Below are 16,986 nucleotides of genomic sequence, written 5' to 3'. Positions count from 1 at the left end.
AAGCAGACCTCCCTGCCCCCGCTGAGCACAGAGTGTAATGTGGGGCTCGATCTCAGGACCCTGAGATCATGACCTGAGCTGGAATCCAGAGTCAGATGCTTAACTGACTGAGCCCCCCAGGCTCCTCCGTCGTCCTAGCTTGTGCCCTCCACACCCCCGGATACATGCCTGTCTTCCTTGCGCGCTGTTGTGGAGGACTGAGTCATACTCATTTCCTGTGAGTGGTAGTCATACAAAAACTGGGTCTCAAAATCTGCTTTTTTTTTTTTTTTTAACAAGTATTAAGACATCATAATGAGGGGTGTCTGGGTGCCTCAGTCATTAAGCCTCTGCCTCTGGCTCGGGTCATGATCCCAGGGTCCTGGGATCGAGCCCCACATCGGGCTCCTTGCTCAGCAGGGAGCCTGCTTCTCCCTCTCCCACTCCCCCTGCCTGTGTTCCCTCTCTCACTGTGTCTCTCTCTGTCAAATAAATAAATAAATCTTGGGGGAAAAAAAAAGGACATCATAATGAGATTCTTGTATTTTCTATGAGTGATAAGAAAGATCCCTCTGGTAAGGGGATGTTCCTTTAAAAGCCACTGATGTCCTTCAGTGACTGGCTTATATGTGTGTGGGAGAGAAGTATTCTTTAAAAGGACTGAGGTGGGAACGTGGCCTATGATTTAACAGTCCAGCACCTTGAATGATTATCTCAGTGACAGATAGACACTCCAGGGTATGCCTGTTATCCGAACAAATTCCCCAAGCAAAATTCAGTTTAACTGGCCTTCATAATAAGAGCACTTGGGAGAAACTTGGTCATTCAGCCTGTCTGGCCTGTGTCTGTGTATTCAGGCCCAGTGCAATGGGTAGGTCTCTAGAAAGTAAAAGTAGGAACTGTATTGTCAATAAAGATGTTTGCACGGTAAGCAATATGTTCTTTAGGATTGTCCCAGAGATTTTGGTTTCCTATAACTAGGCCACAGGCAAAAGGAACAGGGAAGGGACATTTGCTTTTGACTCCAACTAGAGCGAATCCTGGATTGTATTTCGTTGGAAATGGTGAGTCCTGAGTAGAATGCACAGGAAGGCTTAGATCCGAATTAGCAAACTTGCCTCTCAGTCACCATCTGTTTCCCTTGTGAAATGTTTCTTGACTCTCAGATGTGATTCGTCCTTTAGGGATAAAGTAGAAACCTTTTCTGCCCTCAAGGATCATGACGGAAGCCCATCTTGGCATTCCCAAAGAAAGGGCGTTTAATCTCCTGCCTGTCTCAAGTAGGTGCTTGTTCCCAGCTAGTAGCAGAATTTAAATTGTTCATGTCTGAGCTGCTGAGAGTCTGCTGGTTGAGAAGCTAACAAAATTGAAGACGCTGAAAACTAACGTATAACTGGCGTGTGTTCATGGAAATCCGGATAACACAAGAAGTGGCGTGATGGCAGTTGAGGGCCAACCTTCTGGATGTTCTCGGTGGACTGGACGCGCTGATGGTCTCCACCCCGGAGAAGAGAGAGGGGAAGAGAGAGCGCTCAGATTGAGCTGGAAGAGGAAAGGAATAGTTTCACGCAACAACAGATACCTGATTCCTTTGAAACTTGGTATAAAAAGAGAGCCCCAAATAGAACACCAAGTTGTCCCGGGGAAGGCGAGGCTCCGCTTCTCAGGCCAGCGGGACCTGAGCTCAGGGGGCGCCTCCTGGTCTCGGGCCCTAGGAGGACGTGCTCACGTGGCTCATCGGCCCGCGGAAGGGAAGGTTTCAAGTTGAGTGCTATGTAATTTCTTAATCTCGTGTTTGCTTATTTAATCCCCCGGCTGACACATCTTATTTGCTTTGTCATGGTTCTAATTCTGTGAGTGTTGGTGCAGAGAAACAGATCTCTGTTTTTATTTTGTTTCTCTGCCGACATACCCTCACGCAAACACGCGTGCCCTCGGAGCCGCGCCTTATGTATCCGCAGGATTAAGAAAAATTCTAACACATGGCACTAAGAAATGTTAAAATCTGTAACTAGATATTGACTGACCTTTCTAAGAAAAATTCGACAGGAATGAACATCAACAGATGTTCTCTCCCGGCAGAGAGCATGAGACCGTTAGTCACTAGCTGAGAATGAAAAGCTGCAGAGGGCTCCAAGCCCAGGCGTATTTATAGGGGTGATGGTTGAAGGAGCTGTGTGTCACGGTTGCTAGGGGACAGCTTAGGTTATAACCGATCCCTTTTTTTAAAGTAGGGGATGTGGACATAGTTAACTTTCTGAAAACCATTGTTTCGTTTCTATTTCCAACTCCTAAAAATAAAAATGAAAACCAATAGTGTGACCTAAGTTATATTTCCTGGGGGTAGGGGTAGTGTGACGGACTCCTAAACAACTCTGGAAATGAGTATTGTAATATGGGTTCCTGGAGATACGGAAAGTCTAAAAAGTGATTAGAAGCGGGAGTGCACGTGTGTGTCTGGGTACTTCAGAGGAAATGGTGTCTGATAATGTTTTCCAGTGAACTGTGGTTGCCCGACAGAAACAAAAAGGGACTCCTTTTCCTCTGTCCCAGGCGAAGGTGGGATATTCGTTGATCTTTGCATTCTGGCCCATTCAACTAGATGGGGCCCCAGTCCTGTTCTCTGTGGGTGTCACAAATGCCCTCGTGTCCTGTGAAGGTCATGTCTGCAGAAGGTGCTCGCAGGTTCGGGGATACCCAGGGAGAAGTCAAACATTGGGATCCAAGTTTTGCCAGAAGGAATTCCACACAAAATAAGATTTCCAATTCAGAATGTTTCTTGGAATGAATGAGACATATCTACCCTACTTACCCAATTTTGAAGGCAGTTTAACTCTCTATTTGCAAGAAAAAAAAAAAAAAGTAGAAACTATTCCATATAAATGAAAATAGGTCTCCAAATTATCAGGGCCCTTTGTCTATTATTTTGTATGTGTTTACATGTCTAAAGGGATCCATGCTGATTATTGCTGATCTAGAATGTACAGAAACATTCAGATAAGTCGACAAAAATGCACGGTCACTGAAGACCCACAGCTAACTCCTTCTGATATTTTCTTCCTTTAATATTCTTTATTGCTCATGCTTATTCAGTGTTTTATTGCCTCATAGATGTCAGGCTCTGTCAGCTGCTGGAGACAGAGCCGTGCCCTTGAATTCCTTTATGGAATTTGAAGTTTAATGGGGAAGTCAATTCGGCAGATGTAAATTAACCACAACTGATCATTGCTACCAAAGGAAACGAGGAGATGCCCTGGCTGGCAGCAACACTCCTCCTCACCCTGCTTTCTCTTGGGCAAACTGGAGGGACTCCAGTCCCTGCCTTGCAGGTGTGGTGCTGATGGGGGCGGGAGCGGGCGGGGGGGGGGTGGTGGCGGGGGGAGGGCTCGGTGAGAAAAAGCCCGGAGTGTCCGGCGCCGGAAGGCTCAACCCGCAGGAACCACGGTCATGACTGTCACTGCCACACGCTGTGGCATCCCTTTGTGGAGCCTTAGAAAGGGTTGAGGTCGCGGAGACAGAGGACAGGCTCCTGAGCTCCTCGGTCCTCCGTGTCCCCCGGGAACTAGAGCTGCTTTTTGGAACTTCTGTGTCTGTAGGGATCCCTAATCCTTCCCTTGTTGCGGCTCCGCTCTGCTTCCCTGCTCGGCTCGGACATGACCCCACGTTCCAGCCCAGTCTTCTTCCCCATCTCACCGCACGTCCCGAGCGTTCTCAGCCCCATGGGGCATAGCCTGGTCCGTCGGGGATGACTTCTGTGACCTTGAGTCGGGTAGTTCTTGTGCGCAGGCCTCTCCGGGAAGACAGCCCGATAAATAGCGTCTCGCACAAGGTGGGCCGTCGGGACTGGACAGGACCACAGGTTTACAGCAGGCGGAACAGCACCTCGCCCCTGCTGAGTGTTAGCGATGACTCCTACTTCACATTCCTGTTACCCCCGTGACATGAATTATTACTCTACTGCCTTGACGGGAATTATTCAGTCTTTCCGTTTTACTAAACATTGTCTCCTGAATAAAACTATCATACTTGGATGCCTGGGTGGCTCAGTCGGTAGAGTGCCTACCTTCAGCTTGGGTGGTGATCCCGGGGTTCTGGGATCGAGTCCTGCATCAGGCTCTCTGCTCAGTGGGGAGTCTGCATCTCCCTCTGCTCCCCCACCCCCCGCTTGTGTCACTCACTCGCTCTCTCTTTCCCTCTTGCAAAAATAAAACAAAAATCTCTAATAAACTGTCATACTGAGCTCAATAATCTTATTCCATAGCTCTTTTTAAATAGTTGTTACTGCCTTATAATTTAAAACATATTCTAGGGGCACCTGGGTGGCTCAGTGGGTTAAGCCGCTGCCTTCAGCTCAGGTCATGGTCTCAGGGTCCTGGGATCGAGCCCCACATGGGGCTCTTTGCTCAGCAGGGAGCTTGCTTCCCCCTCTCTCTCTGCTTGCTTCTCTGCCTACCTGAGATCTTCCTCTGTCAAATAAATAAATAAAATCTTAAAAAAATATATTCTATTTCTCCACTGCCCCCTACTGAAAAATAGAGCACTTTAGGTTGGGTTGGAAATGCCCGAAGCCAAACTGAAACCAGCTTAAGCACAAGGGAGTGGGTTTCCAGGAAGGGGTGTCCATGGATGGCATCAAAAGCTCCAGAAGTAGGCAAAAGGATTGGAGCTTGGATATATTTTTAAAAATCTATCTATCTATCTATCTATATATTTTGTTTGTTTAGAAAAATTAATTTGTTATTAAATAACCTTTTGACTTCAGTTCCCGAGTTTAGGCTAAAAAGATCGGTTGTCCTGTAAAGCGCAGGATGACGTCAGGGACGTCTTGGGTTCTCCTTGCACATCCGATCCCCAGCTTTTAGTTCTCTTTGTTCCCCATTGGCCATTGACACAAGTACCTGCCATTTTATAAAGGCGAGTTTCACGTATCACGAGGGTGTGTGACTGTGCAATTATTTGGGGTCACATGTAAGCTTTCACGGACTCCTGGAATCACCGTGGGAAGCGCGGAGCCAGGAAGGGAGCCTGACGGCAGGTTCTCTGTACTCAGCGCGGGTTTGTGGAGACGAGCGGAAGGAAAACGGTACAGAGAGAGGTGACGGGTGCTCTGCCGAGACGCCTTTGTGCAGCCCGGTATTTTCTGGTGCTCAAAGACTTTGGGCAAGAGAGATGAAGCAGGCTGTGACACAGGCTCTTACTGAATTACAGTCTATTTTTAAAGAGCACGGGAGTGTCCCCATTTCTCAGTCTTACAGAACCCCTAACGGAGGAGACACTAAAGTGCCTCAGGTTAAATCTCTGTGGCCGCTAAACTGCACAGAGACAAATTTGACTTTAAATATAAAATTGAGACATGATTTAGGAATATGTTTTTTTTTAAAGGAATCAAAAGTACACAATCATTTAAAAGCCAGATGCAAAGTAACATAAAATCACTCAGACCCCAGTTTGAACATGTGCATTACTTGGTTCTTAACAGAACTCCCCACTCTGTGTTCCCACAATAACACAGTGAGATTGCTTTAAATTGGTTTAATCCTTTCAAAGCTTGCTTATAAGGCTTTTATGATCAGAGCAGCATTTAGTTGAGGACTAATTTTTCTGTTACCGAGGCAAAACCCTTCTGAGAATTCTATCCAGTGTCTGTGAATTCTGAGGTTTTCCATTCTGGTCGGTGAGACTGGACATCATTCCCAGCCCTGTGTGAGCGCAGGACTCTGCTCCCCGTCACCCCTTCTGCTGGCTTGTTCTTGGCCTCCAGGTCCCTCATGCACCTTGACCGTGGCCCTCAGCTGAAGACCCAGATCCCAGCACGTGGCAGCGGGTCTCTCTGCAAGCCTGACTGCCCCACACTCTGTCCTGTCATCTCTAACCTCTTTGGTCTTCAGTTTGGACCCCGAGTTCTGTCTCCTCAGCTCTGGCCATCCCTGGGATTCACCGAGTTGCCCTTCCCTACTCTGTGGCCTGGAAACTCAAGGACAATCACAGGACTCACCACCTTGCAGAGATCGACATCCTTTCTTTGGGTCCAGGATCCTGAAAATTGTTGTTTCCTGTATCTTGTCTTCCTTCCTTCCTTCCTTCCACTGTTGTTTCAGATGGGAGGCAGGTTGGATCCCCCGTGTATCATCTTGCCTAAAGCCAAGTCTCCTCTGGTCTCTGTTTTTGAACCAGGAATTCTGTGTAACTTCCTCATGGGGTATTTCTTGCTGTGGCTCGTTGGGTAAGAAATACTTGCCTCAGAAGCACTTGGGATGGTCATTAAAGATGCAGATTTCTGAGCTTTCCCCAAGGCCTGCTCCATCAAAATCTCTGGATTGAGCTCCAGGAGGCCACTGTTTAAATAGTGCCCTGGGGGGTTCACACACTCAATTTGGGAAGTGTCTAAAGGGATTCATTTGGCCAGACCCCCTAATGTGTAGGCTTGAATGTATTTGACTGGGGACATGGAGGCAGAAAGAAGGGATGTTGGTTTCCTGTTCCACTAGGAAGTGGCAGCTCCTTCTTGGATGAAGTGGGCGCGCTTGTCTAAGGAGCCATCTTCCTTGTTTTTACTCTGCTTGGACTGTCACAGGCAGGTAGCAGCATAAATCCCACAGCTGCTGAAAAAGCACCTCATCGGGCTCAAGGTTCTTTGGTAAATAATTGCTTACCTTGACCGTAAATAGTGTCCTTTGCTGAAAATCTGTCCCTTAGTTTTTGTTCAGAAGAAGATGGTGACAAAATGAAATCTGCCAAGGCCCTAATTTCAGGAGCTTTTTTGGAAAGCACTGCAGTGTCTGCAGATCCTTGGGCAAAGGCCTGTGTGAAAGCCCCGAGGGGCCAGGGAGTTGTGAACTTGAACTGGATTCACTGAGAATGTGGGAAGCTAGGGATAACTGAAATGAGGGAGGGACTCTTAACTGGTCCTTATCTTGTGGCTGGAGTGTGCGGAGTTTCATTCCTTAACGAGGGCAGGAGTGACAGAGAAAGCTGGAACCAGGGAGGGGGTGAGGGGCAGGGAACAAAGACCCTTAATGGGAAATGCATGTTCTCTCTGAAACTAAAGAGAAAAGAGATGAACCTCCTTTGGTATTATACTGAAGCCATTGGTAATTTGCTCCCTCAGATGAGCCTCAATCACAGAAGACTCAGACTCTGGTTAAGAACTCAGTAAAGCGGGGCCCCTGGGTAGCTCAGTCGTTAAGCGTCTGCCTTTGGCTCAGGTCATGATCCCAGGGTCCTGGGATCAAGCCCCACATCGGGCTCCCTGCTCAGCGGGAAGCCTGCTTCTCCCTCTCCTACTCCCCCTGCTTGTGTTCCCTCTCTCGCTGTGTCTGTCAAATGAATAAGTAAAATCTTAAAAAAAAGAACTCAGTAAAGCTTCAAACTGTTTTTAAGCCTCCTTTTCTCGTTACATTGCATGCTGATCAGCACCAAGGATGGTGGGAAGACCGCCACACACACTGCGTAAAAGATCTGTCTCCCCAGCATCATCTGATACTCACAGGAGATCCTTTCTCTGGTTATGTGTTCCCTGGACGAGGCTCTCCAGGAAAACCTAGAGTTTCATGATGGAGCAACTGTGTGTGTGTGTGTGTGTGTGTGTGTGTGTACGCGCGTCACCTGTATTAAAACATCTCCCCGCCACCAAGCGAGAATCTTAGTTTCCACTGAGTGTTTGGATTCTGCCCGCCAAGCTCTTCTGTGCCTGGAAAGGATGGGTCCTCACTGATGCCATGCTGGTATTGGTCAGTCGCAGCTCAACCCTCCCGACTCTGGAAAGCAGTGAGAGGGAACATGGAGTGTTCTTCCTTGTCCTAAATTATATGTAGACTTTCAAAAGGAGGTCATCGAATTTATCCATTCTTTGAAGAATCCATTCTTTGTCTTAAAACAAAGAGAGCGACTGGAAACCAGGAGTCTTGGCCTCGGGTCTTGGCTCTGCCCTGAACTAGTTCAGAAAACTTGGGTTTCACTTTCCTCATCCACAAAAAAGTTCACTCATGAACAAAAAAGTTCACTTCAAATGCCCTATTTCATTCTGAATTATTCAACTATATTAGATATTATTCAATTATATGTTATGTACCCTTTTTCCCTGAATAGAAATGTGGTGACATGATATACATTAATGGCAAACGGTATACAATGGAAGACTGTAGCAATGTATATTCCAGTGGGGCTCAGAATTATTTGCTCAACTGTTTAAAACTATTATGAAACTCCCAGAGAGTGACTTTTCTAGATCCATGTTTCATGTACTTTTTTAAAGATGTACTTACTTCTTTGAGAGAGAGCATGCGTGCACACACATGTGACAAATGATGGGGGGGCAGAAAGAGAGAGAGAGAGAGCCTCAAGCTGACTCACGCTGAGCACAGGGTTTGTCGTGGGGGTTGAACTCATGACCCTGAGATCATGACCTGAGCTGAAACCCAAGAATCCGATGCTTAACTGACTTTTTCACCCGGAGCCCCAGATCCGTGTTTTATTTAAAGTTAGAGCAGGATCTCTTGTTTTGAATTTTGATTTTTTTTTTTTAGTTGTATATAGTTCCTTTAAATTTTGTTCAGCACAATCTAAATATTTTTTTCTCAAACATTTACTATGTTTTTAAACATTTACTATTCTTTCCAAAACCCCCATCTGGTTAGATAGTATTTTCACATTTTATATGATAGAGTCCTCATTTCTGTTTGTGATTGTAACAATAATTCAAATATCAGTTAGACTTACTTACGGTTATTGTGTTAATATAAGTAACCACGGAATTTCTTGCCCTAAGGTACTATCATATGACAGCCTTTTCCAAAGCGGAGGAATTTAATATAAATAAGAGTGTCCTTGCAGGCTATGGAAATATTTCCTGTTGAATGTTCTTTTGTTTCTTCTTCCCAGCAAGAGGTGGGTATCTGTGGGCAGGAGAGGGACAATGCTACAGGTTTTCAGTTTGTGCCGGTTGGAAATAACAACAGGAAACACTGAGTATAATGTGAGACACAAAGGGGGAGCTGGATAAATTTTTATTGAATAAATGAATAAGGATGGATGGGTGCTGAGGTTTCTTCTTATCCACTTTGAATCCCACTATGAGATAGGTAAGATCCTTAAATGTAAAACAAAATTTTTAGTTAATTCATTGTGATATGTATTAAGCACCTTAAATCATGAAGACTCCACCATGACATTATCTCTATAGAGATAACTTAGGTAATTTTAGATAATTTAGTATTAGACTAGGCTCCTTTCTGATTTTAGGGTCTTTACTCACTAGAATAGTAAATATGTATACAAATGTGTCACATCTGAGATTTAGGGATCCTAAAGGTGGTATTAGAACAAGGTTTCAGCATCTATAAAGTATGTCTTACTCAGAAACTATGTTTCATAGCCTTCGCTAGCAGAAATATTGTTTGCTTCACAAGTAAACTGAGGCAAAAACTTAAGTAACATATGTGTATAGAATGTGAACTGCGATATACTCATGTGAGAATGTTATTAAATAAAAAACATGATTATACATTTAAGTATCGAGAAATTTTTATTTTTTAATTGTTAAAAAAGATCTTATTTATTTGAGAGACAGCAAGAGAAAGAATGAGCAGGGGAAGGGCAGACAAAGAGGGAGAAGCAGGCTCACCACTGAGCAGGGAGTCTCATGAGGGTTTCAATCCCAGGGCCCCAGGATCATGACTTGAGCCTGAGCCAAAGGCAGATGCTGAGCCACTCAGGTGCCCCTCAGCAAATTTTTAAATAAAGCCCGTGTGTGTGTGTGTGTGTGTGTGTGTGTGTGTCTTTAAGAACAGTAATAAGTCAATTTGCATGTATCCATCATCTAAGTTAAGAACTATACCATGACCAATACTCGAGAAGCCTCACTGTGACATGCCTCATTCCCTACATACCCCCACGCCGTCCCTGCCTTAGGGTCACCCTTTCCCTGAATCTTGGGTTGTTATTGTTGTTGTTTTAAATCATTTCCTTGCTTAAATAATCTGTTGGCTTAGCATGACGCTGAGCTTTATAAAAAGGAAATCGTAGTATATGTATTCTGTGGCTTTTTTTCTCTCTCAATATTATCATTCTGAGATTCACATACAAACACAGAGTTCATTCATTTCCTCCGTTATTTCATCCTTCATTGCCTGAACACGACTCACTTTATCTGTTCGGTATCTGGATGAAAATATTCTTAAGTTTGTTTCAAAATATGAAACGTTCATTTATTCCCCTTGAATCGTGAAAAGAATGATCGACAACTCCATAATACGTTTTTCACTGACTTTTGCCAGAACTGTGTTTGCCAGACCGTTCAACCAAATCTTTAATACTACTCAATATGTACAGAAAGCAGAAATTAAAATCTGTATTATTGTCAACTGTGTGGTCTCAGTAAATGGAACTGTTGCCTGTCCTGTCCTAGCCAGTTTGCAATAAATGGTTCTCAGTAAGGAGGCCACAGGGCACCTGGGTGGTTCAGTCGGTTAAGTGTCTGCCTTTGGCTCAGGTCATGGTCCTGGGGTCCTGGGATCGAGCCCCATGTGGGGCTCCCTGCTCAGTGGCGAGCCTGCTTATCCCTCTCCCTCTGCCCCCCCCCACTTGAGTTCTCTCTCCCTCTCTCTCTCAAATAAATAATATCTTTAAAAAGGAGGCCACAGTTTAATAATGTTATTTCCTTTGTCACTTGCAGTTTTTGCCCTCCTATACAAAATCTTTTCCCATTAAGCAGACCTATTGGCAAGATTTTGTTACAGAGAGTGGCTTCCTATCCATGAGCTTAGTGTTTCCTTTAATAGGTCTGGAATTGTTCATAAAGTATGCAAAGCTAATGCTAAATTTGGTCACCAATGAAAACAGGCTGGCTCAGTGACTCAAGAGAGGGGTAGAGTTAATGGATACATAAACCACTCCCCGACAGCTAAACAACCCCAAAGTTCATTTCTTAAGGATGGGAGATCTTTCGGCAAGCGTCTACCTCACGGAACTGGATCAGCCTGGAGAAATGGTAGCTCAGAGACTCTCTGGCAGAGCCTTACTTGACTCTGACAGAATAAAGACCAAGGAAAATGAAATTTTCTTTCTTTTTTTAATGCTATTGCATTCGTTTAAATACAACTTAAAATTATATTTTAAAAAAGGAAATTGAATTATCTAATCTACAAATTATCTTAGTGTTCAAGGTATATTAAAAAGAAATAGCGGCACCTGGGTGGCGGAGTCGGTTAAGCATCCGACTTGGTTTCAGCTCAGGTTGTGATCTCAGGGTCATGGGATCAAGCCCCATGTCAAGTCCCACGACAGACTCCATGCTCAGCGTGGACTCTGCTCCGGATTCTCTCTCTCCCTTTCCCTTTGTCCTTCCCCACGACCCCCACACGGTCTCTCAGATCAATGAAAATTTGTAGATTAGATAATTAAATTTCCTTTTTTAATATAATTTTAAGTTATATTTAAATCCTTAAAAAAATAGAATCCACATACACACCGTCTCTGGGGAGTTGAGCATCTAAGGGCCAAAGAAGCTTTGATTTGTCTTAGGACGACTGGATTTGAATCCAGAGATCATCTTACTCTGATTCCCTTGCAACTGTAGCTTGGATGATAGTTCACTAATGATCTTTGTCTTCTACCGGAAACATTCATTTATTGCCGTGTCCTTGGTTCTATGGCAGTGCCTTCCACATGGTAGGTACTAACAATTATCTATTAAATGAATGGATTTAAGGGCCCTTGACAGATCTTGTTTGAACTGGTACATTTTTGTGATGAATTGGTATTGCAAGAGTGGGGTTTGAATTCAGGATCACTGTGATTTTAGGGGAATGCCCTGTGTTTGCATGTCTTCTTCTTGGAGAGAGGCTTACTGGTTTTAGCTTAGGGAGTCTCCTGTGGGAAAACGAGGGCGGGACACAGCGCACACAGCGCACATACACGACGCACACAGCGCACACACACGACGCACACAGCGCACACGCGTGACGCAGGCATCACACTCAACACGATCTAGGACGATGCTTGGGAGAAGGTACAGTAGAAAAATACAAGGTATTTTGAGACCCCATTGAGTTTAACAGTTTCCTATTGAGTTGACGGACTATAAAATATATTGAGAAGGCATTGTCGTTGATGAGGAGGAGGAGGATTAGAAGGTCAGTGCCAAAGTTTCTCAAAAAGCACTGCGGTCTCTCTGTCCTTAAGGTTTCACCCCCTGGCCCGGTGTGATTAGGTCCTGTCCCACCTTCTGAGCTTCATGTAGCATCGCTCGTCTGCCTGACGTTGTCTCTGCGGGAGCCACATGTGGGGCTCTGGAGAATAGTGCTGGCAGCTCCTCTGGCTCCAGGCCCTCTGCATATGCTGTACACTGCTCTACTTGGGACTCTTCCAACCCCTTGGGATAGACTCTGCTCATCCAGATTTTGGCATAAAAGTAGCTTCTTCAGAGATGTCTCAAAATCCCTCCCGATACTTCATGCTCAACTCTTCCTTCGTTGTAATTTGCGGCGAGCTGTTTAGCTTGTCTCCCTTCTCTTGGCACGTGCACTTCATTAGGAAGGTGTCTGGCTTATTCACCTCTGAATTCTCCCCCCTCATTTTTTTCTTTTTATTAACATATAATGTGTTATTTGCTTCAGGGGTACAGGTCCGTGACTCATCAGTCTTACACACGTCACAGCGCTCACCATAGCACACACCGTCCCCAGTGTCCCTCGCCCAGTCACCCCAGCCCTCCCTTCCCACTCCCCAGCAACCCTCAGTTTGTTTCCTGGGTCACCTCTGAATCCACAGGGCTTTTCCAGAGAGTGTGGCCAAGAGCAGGTGCTCAGTAAACACTTGCTGAAGAAATGAACGTTGAATGAATCATCAAAAGTATAGCTAAAATTTTTTGTTTTCTTTTTCTCTCTTTAGCTGGGAAGTTATCAATTCCAAACCAGATGAAAGATCCAGGTTCAGCCACTGTATCGCAGAATCATGGATGAATTTCAGCATATTTCTTCAAGAAATGTCTCTTTTTAAGCAGCAGAGCCCTGGCAAGGCAAGTTTTCCAGCATGGGAGAATGACTGTATGTGTTTTATAATGTGCAGCAAATTGGAAATGGATGAATTAAAACCCGTTTTATCAGCCTCCAAGGGTTCTCCAACCCTGGATATAACATACAAGGAGCACATGCCATAAAAGTTGATATTAGCGAGGTTCAGAAATGTGAGTATTGGGGCACCTGGGTGGCTCAGTGAGTTAAGCCTCTGCCTCCGGCTCAGATCATGGTCTCAGGGTCCTGGTAATGAGCCCCGCATCAGGCTGTCTATCAGCAGGGAGACTGCTTCCCCACACTGCCTCTCTGCCTGCTTGTGATCTCTGCCTATGAAATAAATAAATAAATAAAAACTTTTAAAAAAAGAAAGAAAGAAATGTGAGTGTCTGGTCAGCACTGGAAAATCCTCAAACTTGCATTTCAAGATCAGATTGGTTTTCTATTTGATACATACTTATGTAACTCATTACCAAAAATGGTGACTGGTCTTGATATCAGCCAGACCAAGGAGAAAAAAATACCTTATGAAGAATCTCAGTTTAAAAACAGACACATAAATGCAGAGAACAAACTGGTGGTGGCCAGAGAGAAGAGGGGCAGGGCAATGGGCAGAACAGGTGAACGGTATTCAGAGGTACAGACTTCCAGTTATGAAAGTCACCACCATGTTGTGCACCAGAAATTAATACTGTGTTACATGTCAACTCTACTTCAGTTTAAACAAATAAGTCATAGGGATGTAAAGTGCAGCGTCGGGAATGGGGTCCACAATGCCATATTAAATATGTAGGTGACAGATAGTACTAGACGTGTCATTATCCATGATGTATGTAAGTGTTGAATCACTGTGTTGGACACTGAAAACTCAGAACATTGTATGTCAATTACAACTCAATAGAAAAAGAAGAATTTCAGTTCTATTATTTAGGCTGGTTCTGAAGTCAGAGGGAGATGAACATCCAGCCCTGCGAGGGTGTTTTCAGAGATAAGAGAGTCCGTCTAAAAGGTAGAGATTCTTACATGATCTATCTAGTAGAGAAAACCTTTGGCAAAGACACTCATTGTCTTTATAAAAATGGAATGAGCATTTTTCCAGTTAAGAGGAAAGCCCCCGAGGAGAAGGGTCACAAGTGGTTTGGAAGGGATTGCACGGTGCACCCTGTGGAGTACTTGGATGGGTAGAGGCAGCCTCGGCTGTGATTGCGAGAACATGGGGGTAAAGGCAGAGCCGCCACCAGACCCTTCCCCTTACAGTGTTGCGCTCAAGTTCCTTGAACCTCCCCCTGTACTTGGAAGAGCCTAGGAATGGCCACACTGACAACCGATCTAGTTGTACCACGTACAGGTGATCTCTTACCTCCAGTAGCACTGAATAACAGAACTGTGCTCAGACACATTTTGAGCATATTAAAGTAGCGACCTTTTATACATGTGGATTTTTTTTTAATCCCCAAACGTAGTTCTTAGCATGGCTATCCATATGGTGGGGAAGGAGAGTTGCATTTTTGATGCCTATTTTAGTGAAATGATTAAGTAGATTTTTAGAAGATTCTGAACTTGGAACTTCTTTGTTTAGGGTTAGTTTGTTTAGTGGATAAACGAAAGCTTTGTGAAACTGAGTTCTGGACATGGTAATGCTTTCCCGCACTTCATCTTTCCTCTTCCATTTTGCTGTACAAACTGCATATTCTCAAGAGCCTCTGCTGTTTCAGAAACAGCTCTTAATTTTGTTCTGTGTTCCTCTGTTTTCCTTTCGACTAGTTAACTTATTAACCCTGTGCCAAAGAATGGAAAATCAAGGTTAGTCTGACAGTGTTAATCAGTTACTGATCAGAGTTATGGGTTCTTATCCTCATATGTCTTTTTGAAATTCCCTTAATGAATTTTCTTTGCTTGCCAATACCATAATTTAAATTTAAAGCCAAAGAAGAAAGATAGTTTATCTTAAAGGCTAGGGTGTGGAAAACAAGTGAAGATTTTATGGGAGTTTTTTGTCATGATGTTTAAATTTCTTAAAACAACCAAGATTTTTGGGGGGCATAACTGACAGAAGGAAAATAAACACATTTCACTATAGAAATTTCATTTCATTCCCAACTGGTTCCTAAGTGACCTAGAAGTGGGGTCAATTTGAGGGGTCGCTGGAGGAAGATAACGGCCAATGGATTCATCCTAGGAGCTTATCAGCTGTGCAAATTGCCATTCTGTTTATATAAAAGCCTCTAATTTCTGCTTTGCTGGGTTTATGAATTTTGATGGGTTTATAGAAGTAGTTTGAACTTGCAGGTTTATGAACCAGGCTACATTCTTTTCAGTGACTGATCCTGAGTAAAAGAAGTTTCTGCGGCCATACTAGTCTACAGTTCTCTTGCATCTGGCAGGAATATAGCCACAGGCACGATTTATGGGCAATGTTCTCTGTGCTAGAAATTAGCTTCTGGAACCTCAAAATGATTATTATTAAGTGTTAGAGTGGACTAAGGCTGTCTGAACATAGCAGTCATTAGGCAAACCCAAGTACAAAAGAACAGTGTTTGAAAAACATTTGCCATAACGTGATAGACCACCTACAGACAGATAATTGTCTCTGTATCCCATGCCCGAAATGTCTTGGAGTTATGTATAACTGTTACATGTTGTTTCTATTATTTCTAGTTTTGCCTCCTGGTCTGCAGTGTGTGCACATTTTTTACAATCTTGGGAAGTTATATTCCTGGAGTTATACTCAGCTATCTACTGCGTGAGTATGGTAGAACATTTGGCGAATTTATGTGATGCATATGGTATCATTTAATGATCAACAAGCCCTTCCATAGTTTAGAAGAGGAGGGGTAAGTCCTTAACTATAAAGCACACTGATTATCCTTTAATTTCCTGCTGTACAAAGTTTCTTCTTTTCCTAGAGACATGTTTATATTTTGAAGTTGGAAGAATGGCTGCCAAAAGGCAGGGTTGGTTAGAAGTGATACGATTTGATTTTAAATTATGTCATTAAAACTATAAGTAAGCTATATTTCCTGCCCCCCACAAACACACTAATCCTTTTGCCCTTGTGTATGTTCTGTGGCTCAAAAAATAATTAAAACCACAATGTGATATCATTACATCCCCACCAGAATGGCTAAAATTAAAAATGCCCTAGCAAGTATTAGCAAGGATACAGAGCAACTGGAAGTTCTCACATACTGTTGGGGGTAGGTAGAATGGTAAAAACACTTTGGATAACTGTTTGGCAGTTTCTTAAAAACTACATATGACCCAGCTATTTCACAGCTAGATATTTACCCAAGGCAAATGAAAGTATATATCTACACAAAGACTTGTATGCAAATCTTCACAGCAATTTATTTGTAGCAGCCAAAAACAGAACACAGTCCATCTGTCCATCCATAGACGTACCGGTCAACAAACTGTGGTATATCCATGCAGTGACTGCTCAGCATGAAAAAATTGATGTATGCAACAGTCTAGATAAAACTCCAAATAAGTAGATTGAGTAGGAAAAGCCAGGTAAAAAAAAGAACATATACTGTATGATTCCATATATACATCATTCAAATTCATCTTTAGCTAATAGCAAAGCACACAAATGGTTGCCTAGGGATGAGGTGGGTGGGGCAGGGAAAGACAAGAGACACGATTAATAGGAAGATGGGGAAGATCTAGGGGGTGATGGATATGTTCACTGTCTTCATCGTGGTAATAGTCTCTTAGTTGTATGCGTATGTCAGAACTTAAATTGTATACTTTAAATATGTGCAATTTATTGTACGTTAACTATAACCCCAAAATCTGTGTTTAAAAAAAAAAGTATACATTGCCAGCTTCTCCTGAAAAATATGGTCTGGTGCTGCCACCTTGAGATGGGACAGGCACTCTCCACTGAACTGACCCTTATATTCCCCCATTTCTCTTAGACCAGCTTTTACAATGTACATATACTTCCGTGGCTTCTAGCCGTATTTGAGCTTGCAACTCCTACTTAAAAGGTAAA

At 43.7% G+C, this 16,986-nt stretch overlaps 1 protein-coding gene across 2 annotated transcripts in view; it reads left to right on the top strand.

The window, feature by feature from the left end:
• RETREG1 (reticulophagy regulator 1) overlaps positions 1-16,986 on the top strand; it is a 127,628-nt gene that overhangs the window by 102,713 nt on the left and 7,929 nt on the right. For both annotated transcript variants that reach the window (XM_045082032.1, XM_004761207.3), the window contains 2 exons: positions 12,868-12,994; positions 15,648-15,732. In XM_045082032.1, coding sequence (XP_044937967.1) covers positions 12,868-12,994; positions 15,648-15,732 — 212 coding nt within the window. The remainder of the gene's footprint in view (positions 1-12,867; positions 12,995-15,647; positions 15,733-16,986) is intronic.

This window comes from Mustela putorius, unplaced genomic scaffold (genome assembly GCF_011764305.1).
Source record: "Mustela putorius furo isolate JIRA1106 unplaced genomic scaffold, ASM1176430v1.1 tig00000589_pilon_pilon_pilon, whole genome shotgun sequence".
NCBI lineage: Eukaryota > Metazoa > Chordata > Mammalia > Carnivora > Mustelidae > Mustela > Mustela putorius.
Note: the sequence above shows the minus strand (reverse complement) of the source record. Positions and strands in the feature narration are given on the sequence as shown.